General features: G+C 40.0%; 1 protein-coding gene across 1 annotated transcript in view; it reads left to right on the top strand.

Moving 5' to 3' along the window:
- The window catches only part of pgm2 (phosphoglucomutase 2), a 79,486-nt gene that overhangs the window by 20,734 nt on the left and 43,675 nt on the right, over window positions 1-15,077 (top strand). Inside the window, exons 5-7 of the mRNA XM_069924969.1 lie at window positions 294-377; window positions 5,504-5,697; window positions 12,478-12,667. Of these exons, the coding sequence (XP_069781070.1) occupies window positions 294-377; window positions 5,504-5,697; window positions 12,478-12,667 (468 nt within the window). The remainder of the gene's footprint in view (window positions 1-293; window positions 378-5,503; window positions 5,698-12,477; window positions 12,668-15,077) is intronic.

The raw sequence follows: 15,077 nt of genomic DNA, 5'->3' as shown, positions 1-15,077 counted from the left end.
ATGGTGGGTTATGGGCTGTGAGGGAAGAAAGGGCTAGATGGATATGGAGTTGGTTATTGTAGGTCAGCACAACCATTGTGGGCCCAAGGAACTACTGTGTTGTTCCATGTGGTAATTACTAAGATCCATTATTGAAAACTCTATAAATACACTTTTTTTAAAAAATGATATAGTAAGTTGCAATTTTTAAGTTTGTCAACTGATTCATTTGAATTTCTGCTAATAGTTTAATTGACGAAAGCATGGTTAAAATTCCTCCTTTTAAATATAATTTTTCTCTCAATTCATTCTAGCCCTTTACTGTGTCACAGTTGAAATTATGTGCTGGAATAATGGTAACGGCATCTCACAACCCCAAGCAGGACAATGGTTATAAGGTAATCATGCAGTTATTTGTGCATTTCTACACTTTATCTAAGTTCTTCAGTTGATTAAATCAGTTCAATTTTTCTCCAGGCTTGCATACATTATGAACTGTTGAGTTTCTGCAATGATTTGTGGAGATGGTTATTGTCCAGCAATGTTAATGGAACTAGAGTACAAGAATGCTGTGAATTGTCATGGCAGATTGACAAAATTGAATCTATAAATTTGAATTGATAAATTTTATGAATTTGTTTGTGTGAAATATTTAAATGTGCTTTTTTTTTTACATCCCATTCTTCAGCCATATGTACACTGACAGTGAAATGAGATGATCCCACATATTATGAGCCAAAAACAGAATGCTGGAAGAACTCTTTGGAGATGGTAACATCCATAGAGGAAGCCAGGGCATCAGTCTTAAAGCAGCATTCTGTTTTTCTCCACCACTCACCTCCCCCCCCCACCCCACCCTGCCCCTTTTCAGCCTCTAAAGTCTTGTATCTCCACACGTGACTAGCTTTAGTAAGGCTTCTGTACTGCACTGAGCTAGCATTGGCACAAATGGGATTTCTGCATTCCTTTTGATGACTAAAAGCTGAGAAATTATAAAAGGAATATTTCTTCCTTAAGCAGTAGCACCAACAAAAATGCATGGCATTTATAGATAATAAAGCTTTATAGATAATAAAGCTTTATAGATAATAAAGCTTTATAGAGGATCCTGTTGGGTTCATATTTGCTTCTGTAGCTAATTAAATTTTCTTGTTCAACTAATTTAATTGTATTCAGTGTATTTTTTTGTTTCTGAAACAGTTAGTGTAATGGTTAGCCCGATGCTATTATAGCAGCAGCAACCCAAGTTAGAATGTCTGTAAGGAGTTTGTACATTCTCCCCGTGTTTACATGGATTTTCCCTGGGTGTTCACATTTCCTCCTACCCTCCAAAACATTTGGGTTTGTAGGTTAATTAGGGTGTAATTGGGCAGAATGGATTTAAATGGCCAGAATCTGCTTCCACCTTGCTGTAAATACAAAACAAAACTTGTTGAAAAGTCCAATTTCTAGGTTTAGTCAATTGCTGTGATGTACAAAATATACTCTGAAAAATAAACTGCACCATACATCTTGTTCAATATTCATTCAACTTAATAGTGTAATATCTTCAGTCATGTTTGTAAGAGCATATGAGATCTCATTTATCTTGAGTTTTTGTAATTATCTAAGAAAATACAATAAACATACCCACACTCCTGTTCGGCTCCGAATCATGGGTCCTCTACCGGCACCACCTACGGCTCCTAGAACGCTTCCACCAGCGTTGTCTCCGCTCCATCCTCAACATCCATTGGAGCGCTTTCATCCCTAACGTCGAAGTACTCGAGATGGCAGAGGTCGACAGCATCGAGTCCACGCTGCTGAAGATCCAGCTGCGCTGGGTGGGTCACGTCTCCAGAATGGAGGACCATCGCCTTCCCAAGATCGTGTTATATGGCGAGGTTTCCACTGGCCACCGTGACAGAGGTGCACCAAAGAAAAGGTACAAGGACTGCCTAAAGAAATCTCTTGGTGCCTGCCACATTGACCACCGCCAGTGGGCTGATCTCACCTCAAACCGTGCATCTTGGCGCCTCACAGTTTGGCGGGCAGCAACCTCCTATGAAGAAGACCGCAGAGCCCACCTCACTGACAAAAGGCAAAGGAGGAAAAACCCAACACCCAACCCCAACCAACCATTTTTCCCCTGCAGCCACTGCAACCGTGTCTGCCTGTCCCGCATCGGACTTGTCAGCCACAAACGAGCCTGCAGCTGACGTGGACTTTTACCCCCTCCATAAATCTTCGTCCGCGAAGCCAAGCCAAAGAAGAAGACAATAAACATAAATTCTGCATCGGTTTTTATTTCTTGAAGCATATTTTTGTGGAGCTCTAAGATATTTTACATTTTTTGCATTTAAATTTGTATTCTTATTTCCTGTTTTCTTCATTAGGTTCTTCATCATGAGCTAAACTATTGCAGTTTTAGCACCCTTTATAAAATTCAAAAATTGACATGCACTTTAACAGTAAACTGACATTAATTGGACCAAAGTTAGGTTTTTTATTTACAGGATTGACTGTTGCAACCTAATGCCTATGCAGAGAACTATTCCGCAATTGCTGTCTCCTACAACGTGATCCCACAATTAGACATGTCTTCTCTCCACTTTCTACAGGGCCCACTCCCTCTGTGACACTCATCTCTTGCCACTAATCACCCTGTTAATACCTCGACCTGTGACTGCAAGAAATGTACACATCCTCCTTCACCACCGTTGAGGGCTGCAAACAATCTTTCCAAGTGAAGCAACACTTGTGAATCTGCAGGAATCATCTGTTGCATTTGGTGCTCTGTTGTGGCCTCCTTTAACTTCAGCAAGACTGAGCGTAGACTGGGACATCATTTGGTTGAGCATCTTTATTGTGTCTGCTGCAATAGCAGGGACTTCGAAGTGGCCAACCATTTCAATTCCACATCCCATTCCAATTCCACATACCATTCACAGACTGATGTGTCTTTCCATGGCCTCGTGCACTGCCAAACCGATCCTACCCTAAAATTGGAGGAAGAACACCTTGTATTCCATATGAGAACTTTCCAATCAGACGGCTTTAACATCAACTTCACTAGTTTCTGTTAAGGCCTTCCCCTGACTCTGCCTATCCCTCTCTCCTTTCCTCAAGAACCCCTTGCCCTTCCCTGTCCATTCAGAGAGCTACTCTCTCCCCTGCTATCCCCCTCCCCATCATTTCTTGACATTTTTCTCTATCCTCTCACCAATGATCTCTTGCCTGTTGGCCAGTAGCCCTTCCTCTGCCCCTTCCTACTTCACTTCCTCCCCCCATCTTTTTATTCAGGTGCCTGTCATTTTTGCTCACACCTTATCAAAAGGCTCAGGGCCAAAATGTTCATTACCCTTTACTTTCTATAGATGCTGCAACCTGCTGAGTTTCTCAAGCACTTATGTATTTTTCAGTATGTAACTGTGTCTGCAAACTTTGCTGTTTTACAACATTTTTTCCATCTCTGGTGTTTTATTTTAAAGGCAGGATGGTTGGCATAGCAGTCAGTGCAACACTTTTACAGTGCTTGCAACTTTGGTCAAAACTGGCACTGTCTGTAAGGAGTTTGTAAGTTTTAGTATCTGTTAAGTCAAGGCTACTATAGTCTTCACAGAAAATGCAGTCTTTTTTGCATCTTCGTGACAAGTGAGGAGATGTTGAGTGCCCACAATAGGTCACCAGTGAAGTGAACTAGCAACCTGATGCTCTCCACTCTCTACTACAGAGTTTTTGATGTGTAGTGGAAGATGGTCAGTTCCTGGTCCTCCTGAAGTCCACGATCATTTTTTTCGTCTTGTCTACGTTGAGACTCTTGGTGATTGTTCTCACACTATAATCAGAAGATTTTCCATCTTTTGTTTGTTGCAACTCATTGTTGTTGCTGATAAGACCAACTACTGTTGTCACCTGCCAACTTGATAACACTGTTGGGGTTGGATGTGGTGTTGCAGTCATGGGTCAGTAGCATGAACAGGAGTGGGGGGCTGAGCGCACAGCCCTGAAATGTGCTATCTCTAGGTACTCTGGTTGCTTCCCACATTCCAAGGACCTAAAGGTTTTCTAAGTTAATTGGTCTCATGGGTGTTTTTGGAAGTTGAGGCTGAACTGCCAGAAGGACCTGATACTTTACTGTATCTCTAAATATTAATAGCAATGTTCATAATCTATTAATTTGTAGAGATAAAGTTAAGTTCCTTGCTTCATAGAATTGTTTTTATTTTTTGTTACCTTGCACTTTAGTGTAATGCATAAATGTTGCATTATTCATTTTTCATGGTTCTACAATTTTTCATTGGTGTGCATGCTAAAATATTTTAAGTTGTTTTAAATTTAATTTAAATTTTATTTTATTTTAATATTTAGACATGCAGCACAGCAACAGGCCATTTCGGCCCACAAGTCCACGCCACTTAATTTACCAATTAAACTACATTTCCAGTATGTTTTGAACAGTGGGAGGATTCCCCAGGGAAAACACACCCAGACACGGGGAGAACGTACAAACTCCTGAAAGACAGTGCGGGATTCGAACCCCAGTCCTGATTACTGGCACTGTAAAGATGTTGAGCTAACTGCTACGCCACATGTGCCACCCACAGTTGTAGAGGAAATTAGTAGTTTATCCAGTGAATGGATAATGTTTCTTAAATTGTTGGCAGCAAATAAAAATAATACTTTTCTCCCTATTGTATCATGTGCTTTTCCCCAATCATTGAATTGGGGAAATAAGTTATTCAAGATTCTTTTCTTAATAAAACAAAAAAAATGTGATATTACATAAAATTTCCTTTAGTCTACTCTAAGGCAGATAAAGATTTGCCATCGGCACTAATTGCCCCGCACCCCTTGCAATCAGAGAAACAGAAGCAAAATAGTGTCCCAGAGTCGCTGAACGTCCATGGAGCTGGCATAGACTTGACAGGGTAAATGAGCTGTAAGACCTGCTGAGTTCCTCCAGCATTTCTGTGTTTTTACAGCAATCAGCATTTTCACACTTCGAGCCAAATGAGGCCTTTGTAATAACAATTTTGATACTATCCAGCATGGTTAGTGAAGCGGTTAGAGCAATGCTAATTCAACACTAGTAGCCCAGGTTCAAACCCGGCGTTGACTGAGAGGAGTTTGTATGTTCTCCCTATGTCTGTGTGGGTTTCCTTCCACCTTTTTCAAAACATACTAGAGTTGTAGGTTAATTTGGATATTTGGGCAGCATGGTCTTGAGGGCCAGAAGGCCCTGTAAGCATGCTGTATGTCTAAATTTACATTTTCTGTGTATCCTATCTGACAGAATAACAATTTTTACTTGAATTGAAAACTCCAGGCATTTTCTTGTGAATTAAACATTTTCGGCTTCATCCCCACATCCTGCATTAGTTTGTATAGGAAAGATCTTTTGGACTGGTCTTGCTTATTCTCTGGTATGACATTAACACTTTTTTCAGAGCACACCATGCATGTCAGTTTTGTTTTGAATTGTTCATTCACTAATCCATGTTTCTGAATCTTGGAACAAATCTGGTTTATTGGTAATTGTCAGGTTTACTGGGAAAATGGAGCTCAGATTATTTCACCTCATGATAAAGAAATCTCAAAAGCCATTGAAGAAAATGAGGAGCCTTGGTTAGAGTCGTGGAATGACAAGCTTGTCGACTGCAGTTCCCTCATTAAAGATCCTTATGAAAATATGAAAATTAAATATTTTGAATGTTTGCAAAAGCATTGCTTTTACAGGTCAGTATCCATACAAATGTTATTATTTGATATTTGTGGGAGGGGGGGGAACTAGTTGAGAAGATTAATTGTCAGCCTTGACCGATAAGAATTGGAGTAATTGTCCAAGAACAAATTTAGTTTTATCTGAAGTTGCTGCGCCCTTACAAAAGATGTGGAGCTGAAACATAAACAGAAAATGCCAGCAATATTCAGCAGAGCAAGGTGTATCTCTCTACATGCTGTGTTTTCTGCTTGTGTTTTTCCTTCCCTGAAACTTCAACTTAAAATATGTCATATTTCTTGATTAATTTTAAGAGTTAGAATACAACCACAAATGATGTCTGTTTCGATCCCAAAAGGACCTTCTTTGCAGCTATTTCCAGCATCCCTACTTGTATTTCAAAGTTTTGCTTTTCAGAAAGCGATCAGTGTGGTAATACCATGGAAATTACCATATTTTCACTCCTCTAATGACATGTACTTGTCCTTCACTCCACCATCATGTATTTCCCACTCAGCATCTTTTGTAGTTGATATTTGTGAAAGCTATCCTCAGTCCTTTTTCCTCAGTCCTCTCTTGTCCGGACCCTTTGTTCTTCTAGGCGGGCTATTATTTAATTAATGTTTTGAATTTTATTCAAAATGAGGTTGAGACCTGGAATTCACTATTAACAACTATAGAACATTACAGCATAGAAACAGGCCCTTTGGCCTTTATAGTTTGTGCTGAACCATTATTCTGCTTAGTCCCACTGACCTGCACCCAGTTCATAGCCCTCCATACCCATGTTACTGTCCAAATTCTTCTTAAATGTTGAAATGATACCTTTGAGTACCATTTCAGCTGGCAGCTTATTCCATGCTCCCACCACTTCTATGTGAATAAGTTCCCCCAAATGTTTCCCCATGTCCTCTGGTTTGGAATCACTTAACTTCAATGGAAAAAGCTTACTTGCATTTACTCTATCTCTACCCTCATAATTTAAATATCTCTATCAAATCTCCCCTTGTTCTTCTATGCTCCAGGGAATAAAGTCTGAACCTGTTTAACTTTTCCCTGTAGCACAGTTTCTGAAGTCTGGTGTAACGGGGTATTATATTATATAAAAAGTTTTTAAGAGGGTGATTGTGGGGGTTTAGTGTAGGTCACTTCACAAACAAACATTTCATAAAAGAAATCCCATTTAAAATGCGAGTTTTGCTGAAAGTGAGACATTGAAGCACCTGTACTTTTGCAAAGACAGAGAGAGGAAGAAGATGTGATTCTTGTGAGAGAGTACAGTTCTGCAGTGGCTTTTTGAGGCTGCAGCATAGCAGGCTTGTTGAAGATCCCATTATGAAGATGGGTTGTGAGTTCTGAGTTCAGCCTGTAGAAAACCCTTGTCATCTATACAAGAGGACATGGCTGGCTAGACTGTTTCCCCTGAAATGAGGGAAACAAGAGGAATTCTGTGGTGACCTGGAAGAAGGGGGTTATCATTTGAGAAAACCCATGATGGGGCAAGTTTCTTTGGCAAGAGACTGAAGTGGCTGATCGGAGGGAATCAGTTTGTCTTTGTCCAATGAGCAACAAATCTCTCTCTGAAATCAACAAGAACCTTCCTGAGCGGTAACCATTTACCTGTAAGCACCAGAACCTGGTGAAAATTCATAAATCTTAAATTCTGTGCACAGTATAAGAATTACCTGATACCAGTGAACTTGGAGGAGTGAGATTGGACCATGAATCAATGAACTTTCCTGAACGTGTACACATTACACACACAAGTGCTTAGAATTAGAAGGGGGGGGGGGTGAGGTTAAGTTAATAGTAATAAGTTAAAGTTTGATCCTGCTTTTATGTTTAAAAAAATATTAAAAGCAACTTTTCTTTAAGTAACCATTTGTTTTGGTGAATTTCTATTGCTGCTGAGTTTTGGGGAGCTCTGGGCCCATAACACTGAGCAACACCTAGTAAATCTTCTCTGGACTCCTTCTATCTTATTGATATATTTCCAGTAGTTAGGTGACCAAAACTGCACATAATTTTCCAAATTTGGCCTCGCGTATGTCTTGTATAACTTTACCATAACATTCCAACTACTATACTCAACACTTTGATCTTTGAAGGCCAATATGCCAAAAGTTCTTTCTACAACCCCATTTACCTGTGACACTGCTTCAGAGAATTATGTATCTGTATTCCCAGATCCCTCTGTTTACTCCTCAGTGCCATACCATTTATCATGTATGTCCTTTCTAGGTTTGTCTTTCCAAAATGCAACAACTCATTTTTGTCTGCCATCTTTCAGTCCATTTTTCCAGCTGGTCCAGATCCCTCTACAAGTTTTGAAAGCCTTCCTCGCTGTCCACAATGCCTCCAATCTTTGTCATCTACAAACTTACTAATCAAATTTACCACATTATTATCCAGATCATTGATATAGATGTCAAACAACAATGGTCCCAGTGCCAATATCTGAGGCACACCACTAATCACAGTCTTCCAGTCTGAGAAGTAATCATCCACCATCTACTCTCTGGTTTCTCCTGTCCCACCATTATCAAATCCAATTCACTACTTCACCATGAATACTGAGCACCTGAAACCTCCTGACTCGCCTTCCACGTGGGACCTTGTCGAAAGCCTTTCTAAAGTCCATGTAGACAACACCCACGGCCTTCCTTCATCAACTTTCCTGGCAACCTCTGAAAAACTATATAAGACTGGTTAAACATGACCATGCCCAAACCCAAGTTGGCTGCCCCTAATCTATCCTTAGCTTTCCATATACTTGAATATCCGATTTCTTCAAACATCTTCCAGTAATTTACCTTTTATGGACATCAGGCTCACTGGCCTTTCATTTCCTGGGTTACTTTCGGAGTCTTTTTTTAAACAATGGAACAATCCTCTGGCACTATACCTGTGGCTAAGGACATTTTAAATATTTCTGCCAGAGACCCTGCGATTTCTTCACTTGCCCTCCCTCAAAGTCCAAGGGAATATCATGTCAGACCCTGGGGATTTATCCATTGCTGCTCTCTCTTGAGTTTGTACCTCGATTATTGATTTAGAAAACTTTCCTAAAACATATTTGACAAACTCTAGGACAGCAAGCACCTCCTCCTCTTTAATCTTTAACCATGACCTCACTGCTTGTTTTCTTGCTTCCCTAGATTCTGTGCCAGTTTCCTGAGTAAATACTGATGTATAAAACCTATTTAAGATCTCTCCCATCTCTCCTGGCTCCATACATAGCCGACCACTCTGATTTTCAAAGGAACCAATTTTGTCTATTACTTTCATTTTGCTCTTCATATACCTGTAGAAACCCTTACGATTATCCTCCTCATTGTTTGCCAAAGTAACTTTGAATCTTTTAGCCTTCCTGATTTCTTTCTTGAGTTTTTCTTTAATTTTTTTATGCCTCAAGAACCTAATTTGCTCTGCATTGCCTGTATCTGCTATACAACTCTCTTCTTCTGAATCAGATTCCCAGTATCCTTCGAACCAAGGTTCCCTATGCCCTTCTAACCTTGTCTTTGATCCTGACAGGAACATACAAACTCTGTACTCTCAAAATTTCCCCTTTGAAGGTCCTCTACTTACCTCGCATATTCTTGGCCAAAACCAACTGATTCCAGTCCATGCATTCTTGATCCTTTCTCATTTCCTCAAAGTTGCCCTTTCTCCAATTTAGAATCTCAACTTGTGGTCCAGACCTATCCTTCTCCATAATTAACTTGAAACTAATGGCATTATGATCACTGGACCCAGAATGTTCCCCTATATATGCTTCTGTCACCTGTCCTGTCTCATTCCCTGATAGGAAATCCAGTTTTGCATTCTCTTGAGTTTGTACCTCTATAAATTAAATTAGAAAATATTCCTGAACATATTTGACAAACTCCAAGCATCCAGCCCTTTACAATATGGAAGTCCCAGTAAATATGTGGAATATTAAAATCTCCTACCATCACAACCTTGTTTCCTGCAGCTGTCTGCTATCTCTCTAAAGATTTTCTCCTTCAATTCTCACTGACCATTGGGCAGTCTATAATACAACCTCAAGAGTGTGATCCACCCATAAACCCTCAGTAGGCGAGCACTCTGGTCTGTCCTGTCGGAGTACAGCTATGATATTTTCCCAGACGAGCAATGTCATTTCTCTCCCTTTTATTCCTCTTGCACTATTGTGTCTGAAACAACTGAAGCCTGGATCATTGAGCTTCCAGTCCTGCCCCTCCTGCAGCCAAGTTTCACTAATGGCCACAATGTCATAATCCCATGTTCCAATCCTTGTTCTAAGATCATATTTCCTTCAATACTTACATTGAAATAGATATACCTGCGAAAATTTCCAACATGTACAACCCTTTGCTTCTGGCATTACATATAATCTTCACTTCATCCTTGCTTTGGAACTCTGGTTCCCATCACCCTGCAAAACTAGTTTAAATCCCCTGGAGCAGCACTGAAAAACTTTCCTGCAAGGATATTAGCCCCCTCCAGTTCAGATGCAAACCGTCCTGTTGAAACAGATCCCACCTTTGCTGGAAGAGACCCTAATGATCAAGTAACATGAAGCCCTCCCTCCTGCACCATGTTTTTAACCACCTGTTAAGCTGCATTATCCTTATTTCTAATCTCTCTAACATGTGGCATTAGTAACAATCCTGAGATCACAAGCCTGGAGGTTCTGTCCTTCAACCTAGTGCCTAACTCTCTGCACTTTCTTTGCAGGGGCTCCTCACCCTACCTATGTCATTGGTCATGACATCTGGTTACTTACTCTCCCTCCTGAGAATGCCATGAACTCTAACTAATATCTCAGAGCCTGCCAGCAGGGAGACCATATGCCATCTGGAAATTTTGACCCCTTCCACAGAATATCTTATCTCTTCCTCCAACTATGGAATCCCTACAGCTTGCCTCTTCCATTTCCTCCTTAGCTACCAGACCACACTCCTTGCCATAGACCTGGTTACCTTGGCTTGTCCCTAGTAGGTTGTTTGCCCCCCCCCCCCCCAGTATAATTGTTAGTGAGGGGAGTGGCCATAGAGGTGCCTTGCACTGACTGGATGCTCCCTTTCCCTCTCTTGACTGTTACCCAGTTACCCTCCTCTTGCCTTCTAGATGTGATAGTGTCCCTGTAACTCCTTCCTCGTGCACCCTCTGCCTCACTGAGTCATCTGGAGTTCATTCAACTCTAGCTCTAATTCCTTAACACAGTTTGTAAGCAGCTGCAGCTGGATCCACTTCTTCTGTGAAGTCGAGAGAGATAAACTGCTGATGAACCATGTTCTGCAAGAGGAGCATTCACTTGCCCTTGCTGCTATTCTCACTGTCTATAACTAGAGGAAAAAATATGTAAGATAAATAAAACTTGTCCTAACCTGTGCCTATCTGCTGAATCCATTTTGTTCGAGTAGAGTGGCCCTTGCTTGCGTCAACTCCTGCACACCAACTCAGCCTCTGAAGCCTCACTAGCTGAAGACTCAAAATTCCACTCCTGCCCTAAGCCACTCACACACTACCTGCTCTGCTTGTGCTTCCCCTCTTTTATTGTTTGGAGTTTATTGGCCAATTGAGAGATCCAATTGATTCTGCTGCCTATTTAACTGCTTGGAAGCTACTTGCTCACAGTTGTTCTCACAGTCCCAAGTCAAGATCAGTTGTGACTCTTAATTTTCAATATCTGCAATGTTGCGAGCCCAGAGGATCCCAAAACCCAGCAACAATAGATATTCACGAAGACAAATGGTTTCTTAAACAAAAGTTGCTTTTAATTATCTTTAAACATGAAAACAGGATCAAACCCTAACTTATTACTATTAACTTGTTTAACCTAACTTAACCCCCTTCTATTTCTAAGTTCTTTGATTCACAATCCAACCTCACTTCTTATTCCTCCACGTTCACTGGCTACAAGCAATTCTTATACTGTGCACAGAATTTAACATTTATGAAATTCATCAGGCTTTGGTGCTTGAAAGGTAAATGGTTACCGCTCAGGAAGGTTCTTCTTGGTTTTCAGAGAGAAATCCTGGACACCTGCAACTAATTCCTTGTAAATAGCTACTTCAGTGTCTTGCCGAAGAAACTTGTCCCATCAGGGTTTTACAGATGATAACTTTTTCTTTCAGGTCACCACAGAATTCCTTTTTGTTTCTTGTATTGCAAGTGAAACATTAGTCAGCCAGTCCTTTCCTCTTGAACTAAGCACTCACAATCCATCTTCCAAATTTTTTTTTCCACAAGCTTGCCAGCTTGTCCTGTTCCAGTCCCAGCTGCTGCTGAACTGTAAAACTGTAGAAATGAATACTATCGCTGTCTGAGAAAATGCTTTTTTTTTCTCTCTCTCTGCTTTCAAAACCACATGACCCTCTTAGAACAGCAAGTTCCACTCCAGACAGCCTGCGGCTCCGAGTTCTTTCATCTGTTGCCTTTTTGTAAAAACAATCTATTAGTGAAGTCTCTTGGGCACTCTCCAAAGCTTTTGCAAAGGTTCTTGGCACCAGCCTGTCTAGCATGAGCCGAGCTCCAGTTTTTTAAATAAGATTTGTGACCTACACTTAAAAAAAACTGCCACAATTATCTAACAAAAATATATTCATAATCTGTCACAGCAGCAACAATTGGGATGTAGTTTAACTCTCAAATTAACTGAGTTTTGAATATTACCAGTTATTTGCAAATATTGAATATATATTTTGATATTAAATTCATTTTTACGTTTTTTGTTGTTTTTATTAAACCACTGCTTTCAATTGTGACTTTTTTAAATCTAACTTCAATTTATATTTAATATCTAGGGATATAAATAAAAGAACCAAACTTAAGTTTGTGCACACATCTGTGCATGGAGTTGGACATGAATTTGTTCAAGCAGCTTTCACCGCGTTCGACTTCACTCCTCCTCTTGCGGTTCCAGAGCAGAAAGATCCTGATCCAGAGTTTCCAACTGTCAAATACCCAAATCCAGAAGAAGGCAAAGATGTATTGGTGTGTAACCCACATGTAGTCAAATGTAACCTGTTTGTTGAATTTAACAATCCTAGCCACTGAAGAAAACAATATTTCATTTTTGCTTCACCTTTAACATAACATTTAATCTGGAATTATTGAACTGGTGGTACCCAATCTTATCTAAAATGCATAGTTTTCATCATGCTTTTCATCTTCCTGCATTTTAAATACTCAGACCAGTATCCAGAGGTGCTATAGACGAAATTGTCTCAGATGCACAAGTGAGACCTACCAGAAGTTTCAAACAATGCTTTGATAATGCATGCAATGCCTTCAGCAGGTCTTGCAACATTTATGGAAAGAAAAACGATAAACCATTCAAGTATAGAACTCTTCTGCCACTGCTGCCTGACTTGCTGAGTGTTTATAAAGTATTTTCTGTTTGATTTCTAATTTTTTTTTAAAAATCTGCCCTGATTATATTGCTATCATTGCAGGAAAATGCATTTTGATACTCATTTTCTAGAGGATGGAAAATAATGGCTCCATTAAAAAGAAAAATGATCTGATAACCTTTTTAAATGATTCCCACTATTCACAGTGAATAGAGTACAACATTTGCCATAATAATTGGTGATTCTAATATAGCAAGGTGAATTCTAAAGTTTTGATGGATTGTGTGATGTTTCTTTTATTGTAATAAAGAAACTTGGGTTCTTTTAATCAACTATATTAGCTATAGAACTCATTCATGACTGTGTGGTGGCATCCATCTTGAATCCAAACTGAGCTACAACAAACTAGTCTCCAACTCCCTCTAGTGGTCAGGAGGATCACTAGTACTCTATCACATTAGTATAGTTTTCATTTCAATTTAAACTTCAACGCAAATGTGAACACAACATCAATAACACTATCTTTTTAAGTGTGCAGTTCTTTTTCTTTTTGAGATTCTGCCTGTCAGGTGCTTTGATATTGCATGTGGATCTTCTTAACACAGGTGCTTGTGTCAACTCTGCTGGTCCACGACTGTCCAGCACTGGTGGTGTTTCCTCTGTTGCTGTGCAGGCTGGTTCTTCTGCATTTGTCTATTCCTGCAGTGTCTCTTGCATTTTCAGCAGGTTCTTTCAATTCCTCCTCAGTATTTGACCCTCCTCTTTTCTGACACAGTGGAGGATCTTGGATTTGCTTCCTCCAGAACAGTGGCCTTTATGTCCCAAGTGTTGGAATCTTGAAATCTTTGAGTCTCACAAGGTTCTTTTGCACTGCCCTTGAAAGACAATAATTAACTACCTTTTTTTAAAATATTTTCATTGATATTTTTTACATTAAGAAAGTTAAACAATACAATTATGAAATGTGTACAAAATCAAAAAACTCCTTTTAACCACTTCACTTATCTGTGTGAACATGTCGAAACCAGGATAGATGTCATTTTCATCTTAGTACTTGCCCTCCAAGGTACATAATATCAGAGCTGATGCGTTTTGCATCGGCTCCTGTGTAAAAGTCTTACCCGCCTTCCCGGGACACCAACACTGTAATGCTGCAGGCCCGGCTCCTTTTGCACCAGGATGCTGGTTCCTATGTAAAAGGTTGCACTGAACTGGTTTTTCTTGGTTCAGTATGAACGATCCGACCTGGCTTTAAACATGGAACATTGACACATCAATTTAATGGGATCTCAGTGGAAAAGGGGGTCACTGTTTCATGTTGTGCCAGTGGGCCTAAGCTTCTTGCTGACTTGTCTTACTTTGCTTTTTATCTCCATTGCCAATTCTTTTGTTTCTATTCGACATCTCTGTTTTTGTTTTGGGTCTGCAGAGTAGGGAAGTGTGAAGTGCAAGCAGATGACATGCAATGTTCAAGTGGCGAAGCTCTAACACAATAGAGCTAGATACAGATCCATCTAATGCTTTTTTGAGCAAATTTTTAACAATGTGAATTCCTTTCTTTGCTTTACTGTTTGTGGATGCAGATGAAGTCATATCGAAAATCATACTCTTCTGCAAAGTTCTGAAAATTTCTACAACTGTAGCATGGTCCATTGTCAATGTAGATCAATTTCATTTTTTGATCATACAAACACCAGACATATTACAAAGCAGCACAATCTCCGGATAGTTTGATAAATGGTCACTAACCAGCAAGTAATTCTTTCCATCCATGTGGAACATATCATTCCCAAATTTCTGCCATGGTTCTGTTGGTACATCAGTTATTATCATGGTTTCTTTTGACCGTTTTGTGTTGGTTTCAAACCGGTCTCACAGCTGGAACCCATCCTGTCAATGTCGGCATGAATCCCTGGCAAAGAAACAGTAGTTCTGGCCTCCTCTTGCATTTTTATGTTCCAAGGTGCCCCTTATGCACCCTTTTCAGCATCTCTTATTGCAGTGATTGAGAAATGACAATTCTGCTCTGTCTGAGTAAGAACTCATTGACA

This window comes from Narcine bancroftii, chromosome 3 (genome assembly GCF_036971445.1).
Source record: "Narcine bancroftii isolate sNarBan1 chromosome 3, sNarBan1.hap1, whole genome shotgun sequence".
Lineage (NCBI taxonomy): Eukaryota > Metazoa > Chordata > Chondrichthyes > Torpediniformes > Narcinidae > Narcine > Narcine bancroftii.
The sequence above is the reverse complement of the archived record's forward strand: the minus strand, read 5'-3'. Positions and strand labels throughout refer to the sequence as shown.